The following is a 13,169-nucleotide window of genomic DNA, read 5'->3' as shown; positions in this document are numbered from 1 at the left end:
AAATAAGAGGAAAAAGATGATATAATATAAGTGTCATCGACATCTATCGAACAAATGCTCGTTATTATCTTTTAATGACGTTATAACGAGTTTAGCGACGAATAAATTTTATTATCAGAAAAGCATTGTCCCACATTTACGATCTCAGTTATCGCGCGCAATTTCCGTTAGTTTTATCGGCGATGTAACGTAACGGAAAAACGGTAGAAAAGAGAGTACGAGAAGTAGGTCGATGATTTCTCGACGTGAGACGCAATGCCAAGGCTTTCCAGTGTAGAGAAAAATAGATATAGTAGACGCATAGCAAAGAGAGCTAGATAATATAAGAGGATGCATCCGCGGGGAAAAGTGTGTCACGATTATTGTTGGATATCCTTCTTCAGACTGTCGTCTGCCGCTGCCTCTCTTTCATTCTCTTTTATCTCGATACCTCGTGGACGACTTTATAATATTTTGCCGGAAAAATCGCACATTTCGTCCGTGTATTTCGCGCAAGTAACGATTCCCGGGATACGGTGGCAGTAGCTGTCGGTCCAGAGATCTCGATCGGAATCTGTTCCCGCGAGAGCGACGTGATCGAGAAAGAAAACGCGAGAAATCGTTTTCGTGTCTCGCTTCTTTATAAAGCCGTGAACGCACAGAAAAAACAGTATCCTTGAAAGAATGCAAATATGCCTTGATTCAAGTATATTTTATCCTTATAATAGCGCCAAATATAAATAATTTTGGATAAAGGATAATTTATCCTTAAAACAAAGTGCAAAATATTCTTGGTTGAAGCTGAAATTTACTTATAAATATTGCAAGGACAAGTGAGGATCGGATATAAGCGGTACTTTCAAGTATATATAATAATTCTTAGTTCAAATGTGACTAAGTTTGTTTTTACCACACATATGCGATTTTTAAAACAAGAATATATCTTAAGGATAAAATAAACTTCACACAAACTTATTTATTATTAAGGCAAATGAAAATTTGTGATTACAAAGAGCATTCTATGCTTAAATCAATCAAATAGCGTCCAAGAATAAAAATATACTTGAATCAAGGATTCCTTTTTTTCTGTGCGGGTATCGAAAAACGACCGGCTTAATATTCATTTCTAATGCATTTCGTTTTTTTTTCGGGTATTTTCTCGAGCTGATTTTTCTTTCATTTATTTCATGTTCTTTTTTTTATATTTTTTTTTTATATTTCTTGTTGTTTTGACATTTTTATTATTCGAATAGAATATTGAAGATTGTGGCTCTTGGCCATTTGTAGTCTCATTCAATTGTCGATATATATTGCACGATACATTATGGCATTATGGTTTTAATCGTTGGCCAATGTATATTGGAATCGAATCTCAATATTTCATAAAATTGTCAAAAAAGATTTTCATCCGAGTATATTGTTTGAATGTATATTGCAAGCCCACTGATACAAAATCTATAGAGCGATTCGTAAAGAGTACAGCAAGGGATTATCATCATGACGTAATATGCAATTATGTATACAATTATGTATGGGATACTTCAAATCGCATCATTTCCGCTTTCGCTGTTAACCTAATTAAGGACATTTTATAGAACAAGAGGGAATAAAATAGAACGATTTTTTTAACAGACAAAAGAGGCTTTGTGTGCACGCAGAGCAGTATTTGATGCGTGCATTAATTTTTAATTATTACTGCAATCTGCATAAAAGAAGTTTGTGCGTTTCATACAAAAGGGGTTTGGTCGTATAATATTTCTACACTACAGAATTTTCCAATATAACAGTCAAAGGAGAGAAGAGAGTGGAATGAATGAGTGAGAAAAAGAGAGATAGGACGACAAAAGGAAAAGAGAGAAATGTCATTTTTCCGCGAGCAAACACGATAAGGAAAAGTATATCGCAAATAAATACACGTGTTCTCGATAGAAGTGCATTTCTTTGACGGATGTTGCAAACGCCACGAGCGAAAGTTGCGATAGTGCTGTCACGAAAAATGGAATTCTCTTTCGGGAGTATTTCCTGAAGCTCTCTCTTCTACAGGATGTCACACGTAAGAGTTTTATCGTTTAGCAAACGTAAACGGATCCTTAATAAAGAATAAGTTGCCGTAAAAAAAAAAATTCGATTCGATCGTCCATATTTTTTCCGCGCTCTATTAAAATATTTATTTCAAAAATTGCTCCAAAAATATAGAGTATTTACAAAAATTAAATAACAAATATTGATGCCAGTATATCATCTGTATAATATTGACACGTATAGGTCTGTATCCAATGTGTCGAACATTTTGATGATTTCCTGTTTGATTTACAAAACACACACACCAATACACATATACATATACGTACACACATACTCATGTATCATTGTATATACGAGCAAATAATTATGATCGAGTGTCACCTGCATGCCTCTATGCGTCATGCTTGTACTTAGACACATATGTAGCACAAACGTAAATCCAATCGTCGAAGTAAGATTATTTAGTGTCTGGACTATTCCCAAAATCGATTCCGATCGGGAGCAAACAAAATACGATTCTGGATGGGTAAAATTTCGTGAGACGAGGTCATAAGTCTCTCTCGCGGACAGATCGTAATGATAATCGTAATATCTTATTGATGGAACTGTAAACGTGCACATTGTGTGAATAAATGATGATCATAAGACCGTACTTGCGGAAGACCGTAAACCTTCCGACGATCAATGACTGTCAATATCAGGTTGCACGATTGATGACTTATTATCGCAAGATATAGGCCTCATAAATCACTTTAATAAAATTTTCCTTATAGACAAGAACTTTTCAAAAATTAATCAAAAATCAGTTGTACATATCGTGTATGCATCGATATTAGAATTTTAACATTTATTATTAGACTCTCTCAAAGTTCCAAGTTTTTTTTTATTTGAAAATATATGATAAAAGATCCGTTTCGAAATAATTTTTCATTTTTTAATTAAATACGATTTTCTTAATACAGATTTGAATATACATATAAAATTAGTGAAAAATCCTATAAATGTCGAAGGTTTAAATAGAGAAACTTTTTAAAATAAATGGATTAATAACTGGATGTAGCCATACTTGAGTTTAATATACAACTGCAAAATACACAGAAGATTAATCCAAAATCTTATGCAAATTCTTGGATTAAGTTCACAAGTTTTGTAACAAATGAGTTAATAACTATAGCGAGAGAGAACGTGGAAAATGGCGAAACTTAACAGTCGCAAAAGTAGAGCAGCTAGTCGCGTGTTGAGAGGAGAGATACAGAGTTGGGTAAGAAAAGCCGTGTAAGGAACTAGAACGAGAGAGGACACGAGTGTCATGCCTGGAAAATAGAAACTCCACTTTGTGCTTGCACGCGCGGTATTTGTCAAAAGCTGCCAAGTTCGGACCAATCTCGTGGCGGGAATTAACGAGAACCGGGCTTCAATTGTCCGACACAACGCCGATGCAATTCCGACACAAGATGATCCTGGCTCTCGAAGAGCTGTTCTCTTTCGGTTGCATCGTATAAGACCGCGCGTTCTCTATTACAGTTTCTATTTTTTTTTCTTGGCGATTTATTACCAGTTACGTGATTTTTTAAATATCACAGAAAAAAAGGAATCCTTGATTCAAGTATATTTTTATTCTTGGAACGCTATTTGATTGATTTAAGCATAGAATGCTCTTTGTAATCACAAATTTTCATTTGCCTTAATAATAAATAAGTTTGTGTAAAGTATTTTTTATCCTTAAGATATATTCTTGTTTTAAAAATCGCATATGGTAAAAACAAACTTAGTTACATTTGAACTTAAAATTATTATATATATTTGAAAGTACCGTTTATATCCGATGCTCACTTGTCACTTGTCCTTGCAATATTTATAAGTAAATTTCAGCTTCAAGCAAGAATATGTTGCACTTTGTTTTAAGGATAAATTATCCTTTATCCAAAATTATTTATATTTGGCGCTATTATAAGGATAAAATATACTTGAATCAAAGCATATTTGCATTCTTTCAAGGATACTGTTTTTTTTCTGTGATCAAATATTTTCCCGTTTAAACATATGTTCACATTAAAAATAGTTTGAAAAGCGCGTGTGTTTATTTCTACTATAACATGAAATTTTCAGATACGTAAAAAATTCATTGATTTCTCACGAATTTCTACATGTTATATTATTGTATAAGAATGCGAATCCTTTATTTCTTTACGTAACTATCGTCGTAACTATTTTCCGAATCAAAGACAATTTATCCCCTTCGTAATAAAGTCTAGAATGACGTATCGTGATGAAACTATGCGATTCGCCTTTTGCACACCATTGCGAAAATTAACGGCTCGAATGCACCGAAGAGACGACAGTGTCTGGTGAAGACAGATCGGTTTACGACGCCGGCGAGAGATATAGTATCACCTCCCTTTCCCGTGAAATAATACATGAGATCGAATGTCTTTTATCTCTGATAATATCCCATTTCGATGTTATCGTATTTTCATGAAAGTTATCGCAAAGTCATCTCTTTTCTCCCTTTTTCTCGTGAAACGCTGAGCGGATGCATCTTTTACGCATAAAAAGAGAATTTTTGATAGAGATTCTGCATATTTCATGCACTCGGTTATTCTTCCGAATTGCTCGATAGTGCGCCATTTTTAGAAACGCGATGTATTCATTTCCCCATTTGATATACAATAAATAAAATGTCTTGTATAAATTTATTATAAATTTCTCGCATAATGTTTTTCATGTTTGTAAAAAAAATATGTATTCCCTTTGAAACGGAGATTTAACCGCCGTCTATTACTTATGATTAAACTGACAGGTAATTATGCATCATGTATCAGTGTGCAAGATCCGTTTGGATCGAACTGAATACACTTCAGTGACCCAAACGAGGATCGGGAGAATCAGGCTAATGAACAATCTTAACTAACAATGTTAATTAAGGACGATACGTTGTCTTCTGTAACTTTTCTCCAAGAGGTGGCCTCTCGAAACTCGTGATCGACATAATTGTATCCGTTCAATATTCCAAGAGCGTGATCCACCTTTTGCAAACTTAGTCCGTTCTCTCTTTCGCGAACTTTAATAAGACATCGAGTTATTATCTTGCAGAAAAATTATCAATTCAATCAAATTGGAACGAATATATTTAATTTATGATTTATATAACTATTTAATAAAATAATATTATGTACGTCCTATTTAAAAAGCTGTAAAGTTTGAAAATATAAACATCACGAACATTCCGTAATTAAATTTAAAACGTAGCGCTTTAGGGAGAAATATATAAAACTTTGAAATGTCTCAAATTTCTCAGTTTATCGCATCGTCGGAGAAACTTTGCTCGACTCTTACATTATTACGAATGCCCGTGCCTACATTTCATTTCATAAAAAATTCCATCTCGCGAGGCACATAAATAAAGTTAAACAGACATGGGGAGCGCATTTCGACGCCGAATTGAATTTCATATTTCAACCTTATGGCAATTACTACGCAATACAGTACTTTATCGAATGGGCAGCGGCTGCAGATTATTGGCCATCGACTGATTTATATCCCGATGGCATATGTGTATCCGCGTGCACGTTCGACATTACGTGTCTTAAATGACGTTTTGTACTTTTTCGATAAGACGAGGAAGATGGATTCATGCATTATTGCATGAGGCATTGCATATTCTAGTTAATCGAATCTTTCAATTCTGGCAAATTTAATCTTTCTATCAATAATTCGTAGTAATATTATAGAGTAATAATAATAATTTTGTCGATTTTTCGAATTCTATTAACTTTTTATTTTTTTATTTTCAATTTTTCTATATTTTATATACTTCATTTTTTCTAAACGGATCAATTTTACCATTAATTTTTAAAATAAGTGTCTATTATACATATATATTCTATCTAATTATTAAAGCTTATATTGAACTTGTCTATATACATTGGCAAATGGCACTTAATTTTAGTACAATGAGCAAATGAATAATTAATGATCGTGCAAACAACGAACGATTAATAAATGGTCGACGTATCTAGAAAATCTAGACTGTACGCGTCGTTTGTCGAATGTTAGCTGGCTAGCTTGTAAGTCGCAAAGCTAACAATGGATTCAATTAACTTGCTTGCCAAGGTTAACATCTACGTTTAATATCAAGTTATCATGAGGACAATTAAGTCTCTCTGTCCTAGAAAATTATCGCGACAAACAAATTTGAGCGTAACGACAACAGCATATGTAAAGCTCTCTCTCTCTCTCTCTCTCTCGTTATTGTTCAGTAATTGTTAACCTTTCTCTTTTCTCATTCAGAGTGTGTAAACAAAGATAATTAAAGTACTGGATAATTCATATACTCTGATATAAAATTACTTTTCAATATAAATATGGTGACCGTATTTTCTGAAAGGAAGTAAAGTACAAATCTGAAGACTTTAGGACTTTGTTTCAACATGTTTTCAAATCAGTTTGTAACCAAAAGTGGAGACGGACGAGCAAAAAAAATTCTGACTATCAGAAGTTTACGTATATTCTTATAGTTTGAAACTGATTCGACTATGTTCAAACAAATCCTTGGTTTCTTAAATAGATTTCGGGAATAAGAAGTTCCAGTTTTGTACAAATTCTGTGAATACTACGACATATTAGATATTAAAACGCTAAATAAAAAATAAAAAACAAAATGTAATATAAAGGACAAAATTGAGTTTTGAAAAAATGAATAAAAATGAAATCTGAAAAATGACTATTCGAAATATAAAGGACTGTTTTCTAAAATAAAGGATGGTCATCGAAAATATAAAAATCAAGATAAAAGAATATAAAAAAGAATATAGAGCCACACGCTAACAATAAGTAAATTCTCTAAAAATTAGAGATTAGAAAATGCTAAATAAAAAACAGAATGCAATATAAAGGACAAAATTGGGTTTTGAAAAAATGAATAAAGGATGAAATCTAAAGGACAACTATTTGGAATAAAGCACTGCTCTCTAAAATAAAGGATGTGACTGTAAATATAAATCAAGATGAAAGAATATAAAAAACAATAAATAATATAGTCAATATAAAAAAGAATATAGAGAAAATTGTGAAAAAATGAGAGATTGGAGTCGCATCTTGCAAGATTATTGGGGCTCATTTTCGGCATTTGTTCCGATCGAAGAATGGCGGCCAGCGGGAAGATCCGATAAAATTAAAATAATCGGCAATTACGAATCAGGGAGGCGTGAATTTTCGCGCGGAAGCGCAACCGCCCGTTTGAGCGCACCCACGCTATGCCGACGTAATTCTCCGATGCATGACGCCGCATCGACGCCCGATGCCGCAGCATCCGAAATCTGATGCTGCGGCGAGCATCAATCGACAAACTATGTGTCAACATAGGGTGTGTGCATACATACGTGATCGTTGGCTCCCGGAATGGATCTCGGTCGTTTTTATCTCGCAGAGTCAACAAGATCAATTTCGCGGTGTTTTTAGAGGAATTCATTGAAAATTAGAGGATTCGTCTCGAGCAAGTAATTTTAGCCGAGGGTCTTAATTTAAAAACCTGACGGAGAAATTCCGTTCAATTATTCCTCGCCGTTCAATTATTTTCATTACTCCCAGAATGTCTGTTTGTAAAATACAAGAGATGAAGAGAGCTCAGTCAGTCTCTCGACCGATTTAAAAAAATATCTGAAATTATCGCTCGTTCAAGAGATGGGAAAAAAGAAAGAAAAAATTCACGACAGAGCGTGAATACGAATAAAGTAACGATGATTTTCCCTTTGACTCGCGGTGAAATGTGAAGCGCTTTAATCGTGCGATGTAACGTACGTGAATGATAACGCTTCGGCGATTATCTTCTCTGCACGTAAACCGACGTTTGTTTACACATGCGTACAGCCAGTGGAGGAGGCCGATGCATAAATTTTATTGCGCGCTGCTCGACAGATCAATCATGATTACGTACACGTAAGTGTGTCAATGATCAGATGAACGTGTAAATCATATAGAGACGCACTGCAAAACGGTTTACATCAATCCAATAATATCCGATTAGTTTGATCGCGCGCGAATAAGACGGTATAAAGTGAGCCTTTTGGGATATCGATTGGTGCCAAAGATGTTACTGATAATTATATATTTTTTTCTTGCAATATAAAAAATTTATAATTAAAGGCAAAAAAGATATAATTAAAATCCAATACTCTTCAACTATCACAATTTGTTCATTAACTTGTTGAATCTTGACTCGTTTCAATCTTATTTTGTATATCGATAATTATTTTTTGCGGAATATTTTTTCCCTGCAAAAACGAGTAGCGTTTCGCAAGAAATATTCTCGTAAAATATAAACTTCTTTATTTAAGCATACGATCAAAGATTCAGTCTATTCGATTTCGAATAAAATTTTGAATTAGTATATTTTTCTATAATTTTATAATATATAAAGTCTCGCGTTAACTCATGTCTCGAAATGCTTTTATCTTATCACGAGATAACATGGACAGAGTAAAAAGATACGTGTTTTAGAATTTTATTTTATCTGACAATTTGTCGTCGCTCGATAATAAAGTTTCCAATGTCACTCGACTCCAAATACAGCCTGACGAATACAGAACCAAAGATAGAACTTGGAATACACTCGTGTCTTGTAACGAGATGTAAACAAACGTGTTTTTGATGGCCTTGTGCTCCATCATGTGCACTTTAGCGCTGCGCGTGGTTTGTGGTTGTTCATTTTTATTTAATCTCTCTCTACTTTGCCGCAGAAATGTGATTTCTCCAATCAAATATTTCACATCAACGGGATGCGAACTATAAAATCGACATAATATCATTCGCACTCGTTAGTATCGATGTAATAAACTGCGGTTTCGTGCAGATTGTACGTGAAATAGAGAAAAAGGAAACCCCTCGAAAGATAAATCGGTTTACATGCAAACTAAAATCACAGTTCTTTTGCCACAAATTCAGCATTTATATCGAAAAGTGTCAACCAAACCCAATGATTCTTTTTGTTTTTTTTTTTTTTTTGGCAAAATTATTACATCGAAATGGACTTTAAATTGAGATCGAATCGAAACCTTTACATCGCTCTCGAAACGAACTATGACCTTTGATTGTCGCCGTTGCCGAGTATTTGAAGCAATGCTTCACGTTCTGCTGATCAAAGGACGCTGCTTCGCCCGGTGCATTTGCATGCACACGTATATAAGTTACGCGTGTAGGTTGCTGACGGTCGTCGTTTTCGCGACATCCGCTTTGCGGACGAGGACGCTGAAAAAAGACACAAACATTCGCTGACAAAGTCGGTATTTACGGCCATCTCGCTCTATTTAATCGCGCGATAGCCTACGAAATTTCGAAACCTTAAGCGTTATTCGAGAAAATCGATCAGCCTTTAATATAAAGCTTTCAAACATTAATACAATCTCTTATATTTTTTTTTATTCTAATATACTGAAGTATAAAAGTAGATCACACTTTGAAATAGTAAATATTAAATAAAAATTAAATGTAACAGATTATACATTTTTGATTATAGAATAGATAAATAAAAATAATAGAGATAAAAGAAGAATCAATATTTGCAAGACTTTTTGATACATATATACTAGTATATTTTTGAGATAGAATTTACATTTGTGAAGTAAATATTATTCAAGTTTAAAATTTTTGTTATTCACGAATGGTTTATTGTTTATGTGTTTGATCAATTTAGAACTGATTTTTTTCTTAATATTAAAATATTCAAACATTAATTTTAATTTGCTTTTGATTGAAAAGATACTCGAGATACTTGTGTACTAAATTTCACAAATAACTAGATAATCAAGTTATTCAAATTTTCGATTATTTATATTTAGGAATTAGAGTTTCTTTTAAATTACAAATTTAATTTAATCATATGATGCATATCTTTTTTGACATGTATAATAAATAATAATTATACAGGGTGTCCGATAACTAACGGACCAACGATTACAAGTGGATTCTTTGGTCAATTTGGGAACGATTTTTCCTCAGCAAAAATGTCGAAAAAGCTCATCATTTTTTACAACTTTCCAATATTTGTCATTATGTATCTTTATAACTAAGCCTCAAATTAAAATTTTATTATAGTAAACTCTACCTGAAATTAACTGAAGAATGTAATTGTGTTAAACTTTTAACTCCAAAACGTTTAGTTTTCAAAAAACCCATTTTTGTCAATCGCTTATAACTCGAAAATTATTGACTTCTCAACATTTTTGCTAAGGAAAAATCGTCTCCAAATTGGCCAGAGAATCCGCCCTTAATCATTGGTCCGTTAATTACCCTGTATACCAGAAGGTTAATATAAGATTTCTGTTTTTCAAGTATAGAAAAAGAGATGAGAAATAAATCTGTGTATCTATAAGATAGAAAGAAAGAGAGTATAATAGTATATGTATCAATCATTTGACACAAGAGCGTCGACTTTACATAAAATCGTAAAACTGATTAGTTCTATACGCGATGAATTGACACTCAACGGTAGGTAAAGATAATGAAAGCGTACAGCTTCACTTTAGTAGCTATATCGAACAATCGGATATATAGAAAGTTATCGGGCATTAAAAACACACGGGGATACTCCGTAGTCGTATATATCGCGCCTCCACTCTGTCTCTCGTGTGCACTATCGATTCACCTCGCGGCCTTGTGCTTAATTGAATTAGTATCGAACTAAAAAAGGATGACCTTGAGTCAATTAACGGCGAGACAGAATAAGACAAACGTTTCTCGCCATCCGTACGGACAACAAAAAGAGAAAGTTCCTCTTTAAAATGTCGCGATTATATCCCGCAATTATGATCCTCTCAACGCCCACATTTTGCGCGAGCGCTATCCGGTGCAAAGTAGCGGCCATTAATTTAAGCGAACGCCTGCGGAAAGTTGATGAAATCTTTCAAATAGATATAATTAATCTTTATCAATTTTTTTTTTCAAAATAAAAGATCCGACAATTCATCGACCTCGTGTGTCACTTATATAATCCTACCTGGATAAAAATATCTATTTCTTAGCGATGATTCTTAGTTCAATGATCCATGTAACCCACATATAATATTATAGAACTATTTATTCAGTAAATTCAAGAATTTAATAATAATTTAAAATCAATCAAATTAAATGACAATATAAATTTTCCAACTCTTACCGCTGTATATTATTATTCAAATTGTTATTTTTTTATATATATAAACAATACAAATTGCTATTCTCATTGAAATGTGTTGTACTACAGTTGTTTGATCTATACAACACGAGGGAGACATTTTTTTCGGGATCGAATTTGCATCTTTTGCAGATCAGAGTCGGAAGAAAATGAAGAGAAATATTGGCATAAGTATGAGAGAGCGTACCAGCTTGCGGACGCGCTGGCGAACCATCGGGCACGACGATCTTGGTCTGCGACTTCGGCGTGCCCTCGCTCATGGTAGTTTCGACACGTCTTCGATTTTCCACCGACCGGGGGGTGGGAAACACGAGACCCCCTCTTTTAGCTGCTGGCTAAAAGCTCAGTGCCGTGCACGCTTCTTCGATCGCTGTGCAATTTACAGGATTTTGCCGATCGGCGCGCGATCCTTTTTCTCCCAGGAGATATACCTCTTTCTTTTCTATTTTCTCTAAACGATCACGTAGATACGGGATTCCAATTTCCGCATAGAGGGTCGATTTCTTTTTTTTTTTTTTTTTCTTCAAAATCCCGATCGATCGGCGAAATTTCTGTTCCCGATTTCGATTTTTCGAGGATCGTGCTAATCGAAGATCGATCTCGATTTCCCGAAGCTTGCGCGAGACTCCGTCCTTCCGCCTCGATCCTTATCGCCAACCCTCTCGCGATCTGGGAGGAGCCGACGCGCGGCGCGCGACACGGTGGCGAGATCGGCGTACGACCGCGAGGCGGGCGCTTTCAGTCTCTCAGTGGGTGCATCTCTCTCTCTCTCTCCCCCTAGGCGGTGTCACAAGGTCACGAGATCACTGGGTTCGGCTGGATTCACGCGCGCTGGCGTATACGTACGTTCGATCGATCGGTGTCCACCAATAGTATACAGGAAAATACTCGGTCTCTCGATCGCGATCTCGTAGTTTACGTAGAGCCAAATATACGGATCGACGATATTTCTTCGTTCGATACCAATCGTCCTTCGAGAATCGTAAAATCGATCGATGGATCTTCCTGGCGACACTGAAAAAAAGCGCGGTCGTGATCCATACGTCACGCGGCGCGGGCCAAATCAGTGACGCATGGGGCGAACGCGGCACGCACGTCCGAGCAGAGCGCGGACCGTCACTACTGAATTCGCGCGCGGCGCAGTGGTACAACCCGCGGTGCGTCGAACGGACTGGCTGTGCTTGCTCCTCCGGCGCGCTGCGGAGAGTCACGGGTCACCACCCTTGCGCGACTCTCTCTTCCTGGACCGAATTTCCTCCTCCCTCTTCGCACTGATCGCTCGAACGTGCAACGATTGCCCGCCGATGCTCCGACTCTCGCACACGACAGCGGCTTTTCCTCGCGGAAAACGTCGACTGTCGCGCGCGCGCGCCACTGCAAGGGGGTCGCGCGAAACGTTCTCTCCCCGACTTTTCCAGGGGCCTCCTCTGCTCTTCCACCGCCTCTTCCTCTCGCGGCGATCTTTCTTCTATCCTCTCGCTCCCGGTTGCGACGACGACGCGCGCTCCGTCTCGTTTCATCCCTTCCTATGCGCGATGAGGGAGAGAGAGGACCGCGAGGCATATCCCGGGCGTAGTGAGCAGCTCTCACCCGCTTTTCCATCCTCGCACGGCGCCTGCGCGCCCCGGGGATGGTCCCTCTCGCTTACCCCATGCGAGATCCGCTCTGCGGATGCCCTCTCGGTCTCTCTCTCTCTCTCTCTCTTCCGCGGTCCACATTCCCTCGTTTCATCTCGCCGCCTCCTCTTCTCTCTCTCTCTTTCCCGCTTCTCTGTTAAATGGGCGACGCTTTTATCGGCCATCCTCTCTCCTTTCTGCCTACGTTATCTCACTGGACCATATACCACGCTCTCCTCTCTCTCGACGTCGGTGAAGCTGCCCTTCCGGAGGGCACAGAGTTTTTTGGCCGGACATTCGCGGCGGATCGAATTTGAATGCGTGCGAAAGCGGGTCACGGTTCCGAAGAATAAGTATGAAAACGACTCGATTTTTCTTTT

At 36.6% G+C, this 13,169-nt stretch overlaps 1 protein-coding gene across 9 annotated transcripts in view; it reads right to left on the bottom strand.

Moving 5' to 3' along the window:
- Nucleotides 1-13,169, bottom strand: part of kcc (solute carrier family 12 member kcc) — a 77,719-nt gene that overhangs the window by 17,174 nt on the left and 47,376 nt on the right. For 3 of the 9 annotated variants that reach the window (XM_029316987.2, XM_029316994.2, XM_029316995.2), the window contains exon 1: nucleotides 11,361-12,626. The exons of the other annotated variants lie outside the window; for them this stretch is intronic. In XM_029316987.2, the coding sequence (XP_029172820.1) occupies nucleotides 11,361-11,433 (73 nt within the window). In that variant the 5' untranslated portion in view covers nucleotides 11,434-12,626. Of the gene's footprint in view, nucleotides 1-11,360; nucleotides 12,627-13,169 lie in introns of those variants that run through there. 9 annotated transcript variants of the gene reach the window in all.

This window comes from Nylanderia fulva, unplaced genomic scaffold (genome assembly GCF_048542155.1).
Source record: "Nylanderia fulva isolate GAGA-0341 unplaced genomic scaffold, ASM4854215v1 Scaffold3, whole genome shotgun sequence".
Taxonomy (NCBI): Eukaryota; Metazoa; Arthropoda; class Insecta; order Hymenoptera; family Formicidae; genus Nylanderia; species Nylanderia fulva.
This window is presented reverse-complemented; position numbering and strand designations above follow the sequence as displayed.